At 41.9% G+C, this 16,943-nt stretch overlaps 1 protein-coding gene across 1 annotated transcript in view; it reads right to left on the reverse strand.

Moving 5' to 3' along the window:
* Nucleotides 1–925: 925 nt before the first annotated feature.
* LOC124595409 overlaps nt 926–16,943 on the reverse strand; it is a 121,505-nt gene continuing 105,487 nt past the window's right edge. The window contains exons 3-4 of the mRNA XM_047134138.1: nt 15,506–15,658; nt 926–2,538 (exon numbers count right to left, since the gene is read on the reverse strand). Of these exons, the coding sequence (XP_046990094.1) occupies nt 2,324–2,538; nt 15,506–15,658 (368 nt within the window). The 3' untranslated portion in view covers nt 926–2,323. The remainder of the gene's footprint in view (nt 2,539–15,505; nt 15,659–16,943) is intronic.

The following is a 16,943-nucleotide window of genomic DNA, read 5'->3' on the forward strand; positions in this document are numbered from 1 at the left end:
TGCTCGTAGATGATTTTCCTTGGATATACCTGTGTGAACTTCAAGGTGGATGTACAATTTGTGGATGTACAAGTTTGCTTAACATAGTAGAAATGACACTTTGAAGAGTATCCCTTTTTCAGTTAGATTTGCCTGTTTGCATTGCACATTAAGCGAATCTCCGTTTGAGATCAGCAGGCAAATAATACGCTTTTAAAGTATCGATATAGTTTTATAACCAACTGTCCACAAGGCACAAAGAAAATTAAGAGAAATCCGATTTCTAGTTCCCGCATAGAGAGTGATGTAAAAAAGTAGCTTCAGACTGTCAGGTACACATATGTCTAAGAATCTCAGATTCCTCTTTGAGTAGGAAGTCGTCCTGCGCTATTGAAATGTACTTCTGTTGAAAACGTATTCCAACATAAATTCATAAATGATTATCTCTAAAAGAATTAAGAAAAGTAAAAGGTAAGAAGAAATTCTTCTGAGTGGAAAAGAGAAACGAGGAACAACAGAAGAAATCACTTATCTCCCTCGCTCGTAAATTACAGTCGCGAAGGAGAATCTTGGATAAAGCATTTATCCATCATGTACTGGCTTAACCAGAAATCCGCTTCTACATGACAATAAACCCTTAGGTATAAATTCACTTCTGTTAGTGTGAGAGACATGATGTGTACTTTTACTAGTTTTTTTTAAAGATGTGGTAATGAAAGAACATAAATACAAACATAGTAAAATGAACAAATGTTAATTGGATGTACATGTGGTAGTGTGTGTTGAATTTCTATTAACTTCTCTTTCAAAGTAGTTACATCACTTTCACAGCCTTTCACATATTAACAAACAGTGTAATAAAGCACAGAATCCCATCTTGGAAATCCATTTCTACATAAAATCAACAGATGAATGAAGATGTTTATATTTTCTTTACATAATAATTTTATTCAGAGTCACAAAGACTACACTGTGGCTCGAAACTTAGTTTTTAATGTATTCACACAAGTTTGCGTTTCCAAAAAGAAATTACACCTTAACAACAATTGGTTTCACTATTGTGGCAAGTCGTATATACATCAAAAAATTGGTATATTTGAAGATTTGTACTTTTACACATATTGCAGAGTAGAATTTCCTGGAGCACATTTTTGGAAGCTGAAATTCTCTGAATGCATTGTATATCTGATATTTTCACAGGGCCATAAAAAGGAAAAAATACTGATTATTTTGGAATTAAAAATTTACTGCCTGTCCAGGGTATTCTCCTTCATATCACATTTTCAAAAATTAGCTGCAGGGGAAGTAAATAAGCTATTAGATGTGAATCGCGCTTCCAGTACATATGTGCGATTACTTGGTACCACAAAAAGCACATGTATGTAGAGCTGAAAGAAAAGGCGAATTTAAAGGGTTCCATTAACAAAGGACACAACCACTATGTTGTTCGATAAGAGGAATGTAATAGAAACGTTTGCATTTTCTGCACACTTATCGTTTCCTACCGCACTTTCTATCTGTCTGTAGAGTAACAATAATATGATACAACCATTTTTCCAGATAATCACATTCTGTTGGTAGCAATGTTTCAAAATTTGTCCCTTTGTACTTTTCGATGGTAACATACTGACATGCTGCGTCTACACGGCTGTCACAAATATTTCTAGAAGAATGTAATCAATTTCATGAGTATTTGTCCTGTTACCTGACGTTTCTTCGTAGTGTAAAAATCCCACCGACACGTGAACAGTGCAAATTGTATGGGTAGTGATTTTCACTTCAGAATGTAAATGAGAGGTATCTGGGAGAGGGGCAGAAGTTAGAGCTTTTCAGTGTTCTCGGAGGTAACTGAATTTTGTTGAGTATTTACTATGTAAGTGGTCATAGTGCGTGGAGAAGGCTGTGTCTTACTGCAGTAGTGAATGTAAGATTGCTGATGATGATGGCTGAGAAATAGAGGTAATACGTGGAGGCAAGGACAGTGAGAGAACTCTTGCGATTAGCGGCAATTTGGGCGTATCTCACTGCAGTCACGTTTATGATAAGATACATTGCTATCTCGCTGTCCTCGCCTCTAGAATACGGTTGAAGTAAGAAATGGAAATGACCAAAAGCAAGCCATCATGATGGCGAGACGCGATGAGTTTTCGCCTCTGGGACCGCTGGTCCTTCGGGACACTGGGTCGCAGCACAACACGGAGCACTTTCGCCGCGGATGTCCACACGGAGAGACGACGACCTCGCCGGACGAGACGAGCGGCGGCCTCCGGCCTGCTGGACGGGCTGCGGTGCAGAGGCCGGGATTCCAGAGCGAGGTCTGGAGGAGCGGCAGCTGCAGCGGCAGTCAGTGCGGCCGCAGGAAGGCCGTGACGGACGCCAGGCCGGACAGCAACGTCGCGACGCCCAGAGACGCCGGCGCCGTGGCCGCGTTGCAGCCGTCCGCGAAGCACTGGCACACCACCTCCAGGTGGTCGTCGTCCTCGTACTGGTAACACGGGTTGCGGCTGCGCTCCCAGCTGCACGTGCGGCGCACGCGGACCACCGGCTCGTCGCGTTGCACTGCAACACAGGATATGAGACTTGTGGCGTGTCGCAACGCGGCAGGCCTGAAGGCAGGGGAAAGCAACTCGCTGGGAAACGACGTTTCACGCAGCCTCCCAAAGGCCGTTGTGAGCACTATGTAAAAAGAATTAGTCATCCCCGAGAAAAATGGCGTGAAGATCATCTACAGCCAGTCGGTACATTTCGTGGTGTTTCCGAGGCATTTGATTCTCTAGATCACTGGTTCCCACCAGATGGTCCGCGGACCCCCAGGGGTCCGCGAGCTTTGCCAGACGCGTCCGCAAGATGCTATTAGAATAAAAAAATACGTTAAATATATTCCGTATTGTGGTGTGTGTACTGTAAGACCTTCAGTACACGCACCATCAGATTATTTGACTTGTCGCTCTAACGAAGTAGGCGAGTGTCAGCTATATGTCTCGTGGTCTTATCGTGACGTTTTTATCTTCTGCCGTTAGGTCAGACAATAGAAATGCCACTTGCACGCTTAGAGTAGCAAATTGACGGTGACCAACTTTAAACAGAACTTGATTAATTTTCACACACATTTATTAAAATAATAACAAGCATAAAAATTAATTAACTTGGTTCTGGATGCTATTTACAATTGACAGTCTGAAGTTAATCTTATTCTCACACATATCTCTGATACTTGACAAAAGTGTCTATACATTTATCTTCGTGGCTATGTACAGGAATATGAGAATCTTATTAGGCGCAGACTGATACTTGACTATAGACTGGTACAGACAAATGTAGAACTCGTACAGACTGGTACAGACAAATGCAGACTGACTAATCGGAGGTCTGTACACTCGTTATAATACCTCGCGCGTTCATGTATCACTGCGCGAGTGTGATCCATGAGGAGAAAAGGTTCTACGTTAGCAGCAATCTCATTGCCTGCGTTACATATTAATACGCGGATCGGCGGAAGCAGAATTTGGTCCGTCTCTATGGCAGCGCCATCTTGTAGTGCAGAGACGGACGAGCGCTGCACCTGCGCTGTTGTGCTTAGCGGGGCGCGCTCTAGTGGGAAAGTTGTGTACACGCTGACTACATGGAACTATGTACACAACACGTATGATAACAGATTTTTTGTTGTGGCCGCTTCCTGCATGAGCAGAGCCTTAGCGAACGCTAGCCTCTGCGTCTAGCGTCTTCCTAGAGCCAACTGACACTAGCACACTAGCAAAACTAGAATTAGATAGAGGCAAATAGTTCTGCTGTATGCCGTTAGACTGTGCTCACTGCCCCTTTGCAGCCGACAACTAAGAACTGAAAATTAAAACTAACTGTATACTGATGGAGTACTGTGTTGTAAGTGTATTTTTTCAAATAAATAATACCCTGCATGAAATTAGTGGTTCCTTATTTTTCACACATGTCTACTCAATGCAATCTCAAGTGTAGTACATTTGATAGACCAATACACTCAGTTTTCATTTTTTCCTGTCATTTTCAGTTCTTACTCAATTTTTATTTTTTAAGGAGTTTGTTATACTAAACACCCAGATCTGAAGACAAAGTTTTTGAGCAATAATCAAAAATTTAAGAATAACAATGATGTCTAAATTGATAAAGTTTTAATCTCAATTTTTTTCAGTAATGAATATGTCAATGCTTTTTCTAAGTACCAAAAATAGAAAAAGTATAAAAAGCCTCTTAATTTGGCTTTTTTAGGTACTTGATACTGTGATATGACAAGGTACCAATCATGCTCGATGAGGGGGTCCTCGAGAAAGTTTTTTTGGCAACCCCTGCTCTAGATCGTAAATTATTACTCTCTTAGAAAAATATAAGTTTTATGGAACCGATGGCTTCACTAATAACTGGTTTCGATCACAGTTAACAAAAACAAAGCAAAAAGTTACGTGGAATATTTCAAACAACGTTCGCTGGAGAGAAAATTTTAGTGTTTCGGTACAATGCAGGAGGTATGTCCCACAGGGCTCTACTTTGGGTCTACTCCTGTTCGCTATACAGGCTGTCACTCCCAAGCGTCGACAGGCGCATCTTCCCTGATTTTTCCATTGATAACTGAAGCTTATTTTTTTCAGTGTGTACCTGTAGTCAGCCCAAACAAATGCTGCTCATCAAATCTTTCATGCAACACCCAGTGACAACAAAGTGTCAATTTGTTTCCCAGTATGAGCAAAATCATTTTTAAAGCGGGATTTTACGAGCCCATTCGATTGATCTGTCGCAAATTAATGTAGTGCGATAATTTTTATCCATTTGTGTTAACAGGAACATTAAAACACGAAGAAAAACTAGTACTCCGGCATCAATTGAGCAGCGCTCCTGCATGGGGGTAGCAGTCTGCATGTGCCAGGGCAGTGCTGTCGTTGCTGGAGTACTGGTTGTTCTTCGTATTTCAGTGTTGCTGTTAACACAAATGGATAAAATGAATATCTCCTCGACTAATTTGGGACCGTTCGATCGAATGGACACTTAAAACTGGGCTTTAAAACCCATTTTGCTGCTAATGGGAAACAAATCGGCACTTTCTGGTGTCACTGGCTGTTGCATGGAAGCGTTGTTGAGCAGTATTTTTTGGGGGGGAGGGGGGTGGGGTTGACTCCAGCTACACATTGCAGAAACGAAATTGCAAATTCCTGCCGAAATACCTGAGAATATGCGCCTGGCGGTCCATGGGAGACACACTTGTTAGTGCGGATGAACGTTCACCCACAATTAGTCAACCAGAATGTGTGCTTTTTTGCAAATGATACTAGCGCGTTAGTAAATCCTCCTAGATAGTATGCCACAGGAGAAATCGTTAATGATGTTTTCCACAGATTTAATTGGTGATTCCTTGAGAATAGACTATCTTAATTTTGAAAGGGTACACTATATTCAATTCTGTTCAACAAATATAACCTTACTCCATAGCCAATGCTGATAAAGCACACTTCTGCAGTGGCACTCGACTCGTAGGCAACAAGGCTTAAATACTGGTGGTGGAAATATGCACTGCCAGTGTTCGGTCAGAAAGAGGAGGAGATGTGTTTATGTAGAGTTCCTGATCATCAGTTTTTGTGCCAGCGTCCTGGATTAAATTCCAACGCCTCTGCAGGATTTCACTGTTACCTTCCGGCAGGATAACTGTCCCTATCACAAGGCCAGATTCGTGCCAGGGAGGTTTCAGAAGCATGGTACTGAACTCACGTTGTCTTCGCCACAAGGTCACCTGGTCTGAATCCGATGCAACACGTCTGTGACGTTGAACCCGATGCGACACGTCTGGGACGCTATCGAGCGCCAGCTCCACATCCACAGTCCACTGGCCCACAATTTACATAATTTCCGCGACCTGTACGTAGATATCAGACACCTACCAAGAATTTGTCGAATGCATGCCTCACAATATCACTGCTGTACAGCGTTTCACAGGTGGACCAACATGCTGTTAATCAAATGACAATAACGCCTGGCTCATCACTTCATGTCGACTGTGGTCGTACCCAATTGTCTTCCCACGGACCCTTAATTTCATGTTAAATGTTTAACACAAACAATAAGACGTAAAAATGCGTTTCTTATGCGGAAAGTGTTTAGCATGTCACATTGCCATAAATACAACAGACAACTAGTCGCTTACTCAGACAGTGGAAAGGCTATTTTTACGCCATGACGACAGAGACATAATTAATTGTGGAAAATATTTTATTTCAAACACTGATATTATTTGCAAGTTTTAGGAATGCGTGGAACTCCCCTGAAGAGAAAATGCTTACTGACAAAACAAATGTTCGATTTTTCATGATATTTCACTTGTAAAGTCGTCGTTACAGGGAGCGTTCAGTAAGAAATACACTACTGGACATTAAAATTTCTACACCAAGAAGAAATGCAGATTATAAACGGATATTCATTGGACAAATATATTATACTAGAACTGACATGTGATTATATTTTCACGCAGTTTGGGTGAATAGATCCTGAGAAATCAGTGCCCAGAACAACCAGCGCTAGCCGTAATGACGCCCTTGATACGCCTGGGCATTGAGTCAAGCAGAGCTTGGATGGCTTGTACAGATACAGCTGCCCATGCAGCTTCAACACGATACCAAACTTCATCAAGAGTAGTGACTGGCGTATTGTGTCGAGACAGTTGCTCGGCCACCATTGACCAGACGTTTCCACGTGGTGAGAGATCTGGAGAATGTGCTGGCCAGCGCAGCATTCGAACATTTTCTGTATCCAGAAAGGCCCGTACGGGACCTGCAACATGCGGTCATGCATTATCCTGCTGAAATGTAGGGTTTCGCAGGGATCGAATGAAGGGTGGAGCCACTGGTCGTAACAGATCTGAAATGTAACGTCCACTCTTCAAAGTGTCGTCAATGCGAACAAGAGGTGACCGAGACGTGTAACCATTGGCACCCCATATCATCACGCCGGTTGGTACGCCATTATGGCGATGACGAATATACGCCTCCAATGTGAGTTCACTGCGATGTCGCCAAACACGGATGCGACCATCATGATGCTGTAAACAGAACCTGGATTCATCCAAAAAAAAAAATGACGTTTTGCCATTCGTGCACCCAGGTTCGTCGTTGAGTTCACCATCGTAGGCGCTCCTGTCTGTGATGCAGCATCAAGGGTAACAGCAGCCATGGTCTCCGAGCTGATAGTCCATGCTGCTGCAAACGTCGTCGAACTGTTCGTACAGATGGTTGCTGTCTTGCAGACATCCCCATCTGTTGACTCAGGTAACGAGACGTGGCTGCACGATCTGTTACAGCCACGCGGATAAGATGCCTGTCATCTCGACTGCTAGTGATACGAGGCCGTTAGGATCCAGCACGGCGTTCCGTATTATTCTCCTGAACCCACCGATTCCATATTCTGCTAACAGTCATTGTATCTCGACCAACACGAGCAGCAATGTCGCGATACGATAAAGCGTAGTCGCGATAGGCTACAATCCGACCTTTATCAAAGTCGGAAACGCGATGGTACGCATTTCTCCTCCTTACACGAGGCATCACAACAACCTTTCACCGGGCAACGCCGGTCAACTGTTGTTTGTGTTTGAGAAATCGGTTGGAAACTTTCCTCATGTCAGCACGTTGTAGGTGTCGCCACCGGCGCCAACCTTGTGTGAATGCTCTGAAAAGCTAATGACTAGCATATCACAGCATCTTTTTCCTGTCGATTAAATTCCGCGTCTGTAGCACGTCATTTTCGTGGTGTAGCAATTTTAATGGCCAGTAGTTTACAACACACTTTTCTTCTCGGCCTGTTTTGGTTGAAAAAACGCGAATGTGTTGTGGGACATCGTGAAATATTCATGTTTCAGCACTTAAAATTTCATAGGTGATGGCGCTATGCGTAGCCTTCAAAATGGCGTCTGTAACGGAGGTGCGTTCCAAGCTATGAGCTACCATTGAGTTTCTTTCAGCGGAAAACCATAGCATCGCAGATATTCGTAGGTGCTTGCAGAATGTCTACGGAGACCCGGCAGTGAACAAAAGCACGGTGAGTCACTGGGCGAGTCGTCTGTCATCGCAACGAGATTGCGCCAACTTGTCCGATCTCCCGCGTGCCAGCCCGCCGCCCACAGCTGTGAGGCGTGCAAAGTTGGAACCTGCGGTCACTCATTCGTGGTAATCGACAGATTACAAACAAACATTTTGTTGCAAAACTGGACGTCTCAGTTGGCAGTACTGACACACTCGTCCAACAGTTGGGGTACTCTAAAGTGTAGTGCCACTGGGCTCTCGTCGCCTAACAGAAGACCATAACGAGCAACGAGTTTGGATCAATGGAGGAAGGATTCCGCGCGAAACGGTATGTGGATGATGGGGAGGTTATTGATGCAGAGAGTGGTACCATGCGAACATACAGGTCCTCCCAGTATTATAACGTAAGGCGGTCGCATTAAAAGGAGATTATGTTGAAAAATAGGGTTTTAGTAGCAAAAACAGTGGGAAATAATATCGTGTACCGGAATCTGAAGAAAACCAACCTGCCTTCATAAAAAATGTGTTGCATCACATGTTGAACGCCCCTCGTATGTCGAACGTATAAGTCACAATTAGTATTGCTATTTACTGTTCGTAGCTGGTGTAATTAACATCCGAGGAATGACAGAACAGGATGACAGACAAAACACCAGACGCTACCGGAAACGTAATGTCATCCACCAGCTGATGGGACTGTATGTCGACAGTGCGTAACGCAACCGAAACAGAGTTAATGACGCTATCGTCGATCAAAAAAGTGAAGCCACATTATTATTAATACTCAAGAAACGGAAATCGAAATAAATTAATGTCAGAAGAAACGCTATCAAACTTGTTAATAAAGTTACATTGGAGATCCTTGGTAGCTTCACACACTGGAGAATTAAATGCCTTTAAGCAGAGCGAGCCATTATCGTAGAAAGGAATAGAATTTCAGCACAACATTTGTTGTTGTTGTTGTTGTGGTCTTCAGTCCCGAGACTGGTTTGATGCAGCTCTCCATGCTACTCTATCCTGTGTAAGCTTCTTCATCTCCCAGTACCTACTGTAACCTACATCCATCTGAATCTGCTTGGTGTATTCATCTCTTGGTCTCCCTCTACGATTTTTACCCTCCACACTGCCCTCAATTGCTAAATTTGTGGTCCCTTGATGCCTCAGAACATGTCCTACCAACCGAGGTGGTCACTTCTTGTCAAGTTGTGCCACAAATTTCTCTTCTCCCCAATTCTATTCAATACCTCCTCATTAGTTACGTGATCTACGCATCTAATCTTCAGCATTCTTCTGTAGCACCACATTTCGAAAGCTTCTATTCTTTTCTTGTCCAAACTAGTTATCGTCCATGTTTCACTTCCATACATGGCTACACTCCATACAAATACTTTCAGAAACGACATCCTGACACTTAAATCAATACTCGATGTTACCAAATTTCTCTTCTTCAGAAACGCTTTCCTTGCCATTGCCAGTCTACATTTTATATTCTCTCTACTTCGACCATCGTCAGTTATTTTGCTCCCCAAACAGCAAAACACCTTTACTACTTCAAGTGTCTCATTTCCTGATCTAATTCCCTCAGCATCACCCGACTTAATTCGACTACATTCCATTATCCTCGTTTTGCTTTTGTTGATGTTCATATTATATCTTCCTTTCAAGACACTGTCCATTCCGTTCAACTGCTCTTCCAAGTCCTTTGCTGTCTCTGACAGCATTACAGTGTCATCAGCGAACCTCAAAGTTTTTATTTCTTCTCCATGGATTTTAATACCTACTCCAAATTTTTCTTTTGTTTCCTTTACTGCTTGCTCAATATACAGATTGAATAACATCGGGGAGAGGCTACAACCCTGTCTCACTCCCTTCCCAACCACTGCTTCCCTTTCATGCCCCTCGACTCTTGTACAACATTTGTACATCTATATAAAAACAAGATCGTAACAGCAGTCTCAGAAAATCAGGAAGTCAAACATATTGTGTCGTTGCTATGCATGACGATCAACCTAATGCAACTACGTGTACAACGCAGGGTGCGAAGGTGCGTTCGGTGCCTACACATGAAGGAAAACCGAGCGAGGTGGAGCAGTGGTCAGCGCACTGGACTCGCATTCGGAAGTACGACGGTTCAATCCCGCGTCCGGCCATTCTGATTTAGGTTTACCGTGATTTCCTTAAATCGCTCCAGACAAATGCCGGGATGGTTCCTTTGAAAGGGCACGGCCGACTTCCTTCCCTGTCCTTCCCTAATCCGATGAAAGCGGTAACCTCGCTGTTTGGTATCTTCACCTAAACAGCCCATGAAGGAAAGTGGAATCTTTATAGTGTGACCTAGTGCATTGTTCTGTGATACCCCAGAAAGTGGCCAGTAAAACTGATATCTGATAAGTTTGATTCCAATTTACGATTACAAAAGAATTCGCTTTGTGTTCTTTGAACCATTTCAGTAAAGAGTATGTATAAAGTTTAGATATTTTGCGATCATAAATGCTAATGTCGCCGTTTGGGGAAATATGTCGAACAGGATTCTAAAAACTTAATTATTTTCCTGTCTCTCAGCTCAATGAGATCTAGAAATAAAATCCTCTGGTAATTCTTAGTCCCAGCCATTAATTACCAAAAATACCGTGGGGTATAGGATTCGGCCGAAATTGCAAAAAAGGTGGTGATTTATTTCGCAAGACTCCTTATTCCTTTTTTTTTCTTCAGGTATGTGTCATTGGTGACGAGTTTTGAGTTACACGAGTATCTAACTTTTCTTGATGGTATGTTAAAATTTGCTTCTTTTGCCAAACCACCGTAGAGTTTACATACATTCTTAGTGCAGACACTCCAATGCAGTTGCAATTGCAAAAGAATCCTGAAATAGTGTATTATTTAACTAGCAGGTGAGGAAGATGTACTTGATGACAGTCGGCTAGAGTTTTAACTTTAAATGCGAACATTTTTAGGTTAGGCTTTACCATGACTGTTACTGACATTAAGTGAAACAACAAGTTCACTGTTACCAGTCACCGTTTTATTTATTTCCACGACGCGTTTCGAAGGTTTAAACCTCCACCATCGGGTGGATTTACATTATTAAGTATTACATTTGTGTGTGTGTTGTGTTACGATTTTTTGGAGGAACTTGTGGCACTGCCTAGTGGAGAAACGTGACACTATTTCAGAATATGGTTTAGGATTACTTTTGACGAAAAATTAAACTGATATCTAATGGTAAACATAAAATAGGTAAACTACAGTACCTTCAGTGATCACAGGTTCCTTTTGCTATCGTAACACATCACATGTATACTGCCACATTTGTAAACAACATCGCCACACGAAACCCACTTCATCACACAGGTGTGTACAAAATTGAATGTTTGGACTGTGACTGCTTCTACATAGGCCAGACAGGCAGATCATTTGAGATTAGGTTCAAGGAACACATGGCAGCACTAAATAACAAAAAATATCACACATCAGCAATAGCTACCCACCTGCATGAAACAAAACACCATGTTAACAACACAAGTATTAGCATCTTACACATCCAACCAAAAGGCAGAAAACTAGACATCCTTGAAACACTCCAAATATACAAACATCAAATGAAACAACCAGAGTCCATCTTAAATGACAAAAATGACAATATTTACAATAGTATCATCTCCGTTTTCAGAAACTGCCTCCACTCATAAAACTGCACACACACACACACACACACACACACACACACACACACACACACACACCTAATATTTACCATAAATATTGACAGCTGCCAAGAGTACAAGAGGTTGACCTCATTCACAGATAATTCATCACACCAACAGCTTGTACCCCTTGTCAGCTTAAAACTGTATGTACACCAACTACTGGCATAAATGTATATCTATCTACATATTTTATAGCATTAACCAATGTATTACCCCAACCTTTAGGCAGCTAATATATGCAACATGCAATCTTAAGACTCCTTGCCATGTAAATGTTTCCTCTCATATAATCACACTTTCCTCTCTCCCTCTCTCTCTCTCTCTCTCTCTCTCTCTCTCTCTCTCTCTCTCCCTCCCTCCCTCTCCCTCTCCCTTTCACTCACACACACACACACTCTTTCTCTCTCTCTACCTCTCCTTCTGCCTCCAGCCCCTCACTTCACATCTGTTTATTAACCCCAATCAAAGAGTGTAATGTATGTATGATTTTAATGTTGTAGCCAATATGATCATTGTAATTACAGTCTGTAACATTTCACCTAATTGTTATCATAATTGTTATCAATAAGTATGAAGTTTAAGCCATTTTAACATTTCACCTGATTGTATAAACGAGTACGAATGTTTGCTGTTTTAACTTGTCAGAATTGGATTTATATACCACCGGAAGTACACACACATATATTTGACACCTCAAAACAAACACCGCCAAATGCTTAAAGCAATTATTCTGTAATAATATTGTTATGATGTGTATTCTTTGCACTTTGCGATTATGTCTTCACTTCCGCTATACGAACCTTGCACCCAGCTGATTCCAGACGCCATATTTGTTTACAATGTGGCAGTATACATGTGATGTGTTACGATAGCAAAAGGAACCTGTGATCACTGAAGGTACTGTAGTTTACTTATTTTATGTTTACCATTAGATATCAGTTTAATTTTTCGTCAAAAGTAATCCTAAACCATATTCTGAAATAGTGTCTCGTTTCTCCACTAGGCAGTGCCACATGTTCCTCCAAAAAATCGTAACACAACACACACACAAATGTAATACTTACTAATGTAAATCCACACGATGATGGAGGTTTAAACCTTCGAAACGCGTCGTGGAAATAAATAAAACGGTGACTAGTAACAGTGAACTTGTTGTTTCATTTAAAGTCGGCTAGAGTGTTTGTCATTTCTCAAACACTCCGGACCATCTATAAGCCGTTTAAACCAATCATATGCTTTGGTCAAAGCTCGCTCATGCGGTGGGTGTGTACTTTATAGTTTGTGTTCATGAGCGGAAGGTGAAAACAGATTATCAGTGTCTTTGGCGAGCTAAATTGCGTTTCAGGCGAAAAAATATAGTTGAGGTGACAAATACAGTCCTTCAGTCTGTGTAGGAATAAGAACTAAAAGTTATTATACAATGAGCGGTGAATTGTTTTCGTATTTCTCGGATCATTAATATACAGAAATATAACTCTTTGAGAAGTTTCAGTTCCAGAAGTTTATTATTAAAATACTTAGGGTATGGGATTGTGCTGAAATAACAAAAGAAGTTGCGTTTCATTTTCTCCAGACTTCTTACTCCTTTTCACTTTCTTCATAAAAGTGTCATCAGTGACGAATTCTAATACATAGTTCTCTTGCTCTTTTGTTAAAGTTTTCTTCTTTTATAAAAAAAGTTAGAGTTCACAAACATTTATCTCACTAACAGTGTAATGTAGTTTACATTGCGTCAGAATCCTGAAACAGTGTATTATGAACCTAAGAACAGAGGGCCAAGACAGGCCAATAGTTTATGAAGGAGCCCACTCATGGTACAAAAATAAACGAATAATTTATTCACATATGTTATTGCAAAACCCACAGCACTCTCTTCTCATCAGTTATTGATGACCCTTAAAATTACATTACTCCATCGAAGATATCTGAAGTTACTTCCATATAGCGGTTAAAAGTAATTTCTGCGCATTAACCATATGCCAAATTCTCTCCTCTTGTGGGCTAACGTTTGCCAAAATCTCGTTTCGATATCTCAAACAGTTTGAGATAGAAGGTATGTTACGAATGTTTCATTCTACTTCTATACTCCAGGTCTCGAGCGGAACTGTGTGAGCAACATACATTGTAGATAAATGATCTGCTCCCAACACTAAGGAAAAGTTCAGTATCTTAGCTACATTTCATATGCAGTAATGTGTGACTTAACATGCACCAAATGCAAACACATAGCAACCCTTAATTTTCAGTGCAAACTATTGGAATTTCGATCATTATGTTGCATATTGTCGAGATACGACAATAACTATGATCATTAACAAAATTATAGGCAGTTCATTAAGAAGCTCATGAATTGGAGTAAGAGATGCGAGTAATCATAGAATTTTACCAGAAAATTTTTTGAGAAAATTGTATATACCCGGCGGGCGTGTCATATTTCATTTGGGGTGGTTAACCAGCGTTCCCTGTGAGATCCTGCCTAGCAGGCTGTGACATCAGACCCTAAACAGGTCTCCTCATTTGCCAGCAGGTAGCAATCAAAGAACTTTGCTCGCGAAATAGAACTGTGGCTATCACGGAAAACAAACGAAGCTCCTTGAACAGGTGCCAGCTAGCAGTCGACAGAGCCTACTTGGGAACCGTGGCGAAAGCCAGCAAGTACGTTTACAGCAAATCTTACTGTATGAACTGAAGACTTGGGGAAAGTATATAAGTGGAGCAGACTCGAGTGGGGACTGATTCTAGAGACGATGCGGGTTGCAGATGGAGAAATTTTCACTGACGTAGATAATTATGGCCCAGCAACTGAAAACGAGCATCTCGGAAAGAGTGAAGCTAATTAGATGTTCACTTGCTACTGTTGTGAACATATATGGAAAGTGGTTGAAAGATGGTGAAACCACGCGCAGGACAAGTGGCAATTTGTGACAGATCTGACGACAGACTGCAATACCAGTGCGTAACAAGTGTTTTGGAACACATGATTCAGTACAAATTGTTGAACATGAGGCTGCGCAGCAGATGACACCTACGCCACCCCATGCCGACCCAAGACATTGTCAGTTACGACTGTACTGGGCACGGGATCATAGAGATCGGACCGTCGATCAACAGAAAAGTGTCGCCCAGCCGGATGAATCAGGTTTCTTGTTACAACATGTCATTGGTCGTGTCTGGATACTCCGTCATCGATTTGAACAGGCATGTACTGTAGCAGGGACACAGATCAATGGGGCAGTATTAAGCTGTGGGGGATATTCAGCTGGGCATCCCTGGGATCTCTGGTAGCAACGAAGGCGCCGTGACTGCTGAGGATTAAGTGAACATTATTGTTCACCACTTGCATCCCTTGCATCCCTAGATGTCTCCCCCAATAGACATAGCCTCTTCCAGCAGACTAAATGTCCATGTCACAGCGAGCATGATAGTGAGCTCATGTTGATATCCTGGCCTCCAAATTCATCTGATCTGAACCCGACAGAATACATCTTGCACGCTGGTGGAAGCCAAAAACGCATCCACCGACCGCAAACACGTGATGTGCGGTTACTGTTGCCACATACCTCTAGGAACTTACCAAGGACTCGCCGAATCGACACCAGCAAATTGCTGCTGTATTGCGTTCCAAACGTCAACCAACACGCTGTTAACCCGTTTGTCGTAATGTTTTGGCTCAGCAGTGTATTACTACGACATTGCTAACTCAGTAGCGGAAGAAAATTATTTCATTTCTGCGAAAGCTGTTCAGATTGTTCACTAAATGTAGATACTGTGTGCAGTACTCACGCGTTTGAACCATTTTGCGGCAGAAGGGCTCCGCCCCGTTATAGTCGCCGTCACACGGCTTGAGAAGGCGATCGTACGTCGCGTTGCCCATCGTTATCTTGTCGCAGTCAGGATCCTCGAAGGAGTTACACTGGTAGCAGCTGATGGCGCGAGCTGCAACATATCGAGACACACCGTTGTCAGCGCAGATCCACTGCCGATGCAGAGGCAGCCATCTTCTACACTTCCAGTAGCAACTGCGGTGGCTCTCCTGTTACATGAGAACGACAAATTCCACAATTCATACACAACAGTTGATACAAGTTCACTGTGCCATATAATTCTTTTTATTCTCCGTTCATTTCGTAGATTAACCTTTGGAGAACTAAATCTGTATCTCATCGATTGCTTCAGAACGAAAGCCCTCTGATCATCACAACCTACATGTTCGCCCAGTACAATTCGACTCTAATGTAACGTAGCAGTCACTTTTGGCTATAACATAAAATTGCTTAACATTATTCGTCTCTTTCTATATCGATCTCTTTACTTGCAATTACTTTATTCGTATTTGGCTTCTCTTTTAGAGCCGGCCGGGGTGGCCGAGCGGTTCTAGCGGCTACAGTCTGGAACCGCGCGACCGTTACGGTCGCAGGTTCGAATCCTGCCTCTGGCATGGATATGTTTGATGTCTTTAGGTTAGTTAGGTTTAAGTAGTTCTGTTCCAGAGGACTGATGACCTCAGAAATTAAGTCCCATAGTCCTCAGAGCCATTTGAACCATTCTCTTTTAGAAATTGTCCCCAGAGCGACTAGCAGTTACTGGAAGACAAGCTTATCTCTCACTAAAAAAGATGTTTTTAACTAAGCAAAGCCTACAAAGCGTAATATGACCGTAATGCTCAACTACTTTGTTTTTAAAGCATTCTAAAGTAGTAAAGTATAACAATCTACGTACATGGTCGAAATGCCTCGATACAAGTGCTTTGTTTCATCCAAAGCTGATGATTTAATTAAAATCACTTAATTAAAACATTGATACAAAAGAATCGATAACTTACGACATACATTGACCTAGAAAAATTCAAGACCAGATGTATTATCGGTGATTAAAACGTAATCTTTTGATAGTTATAAACCTTCTGAACGTAATTATCCTTACAGTCCTACATAACACGTAAGTGACCACTCGATTAACATCTCATGATTGTAGTTCACAGTCACGTAGAATTTTTTAAAGGATATCATATTCGCCGTTGACTGCAGGGAGACTTTATTTCACAATTAAGTTTCGGGCTTAAGGCCATTATCAAGTGCTATCCAAAAGATTTTACTTCAACTCACGTCAAACCTTAAAATCCTCTGACATATTCTATTTATTTATTTATTCACTCATTTAGCCTGACCTGATTAGGGCCATCAGATCCTCTCTACATCACACCAGGATTTCACACATACAG

Source organism: Schistocerca americana, chromosome 2 (assembly GCF_021461395.2).
Source record: "Schistocerca americana isolate TAMUIC-IGC-003095 chromosome 2, iqSchAmer2.1, whole genome shotgun sequence".
Lineage (NCBI taxonomy): Eukaryota > Metazoa > Arthropoda > Insecta > Orthoptera > Acrididae > Schistocerca > Schistocerca americana.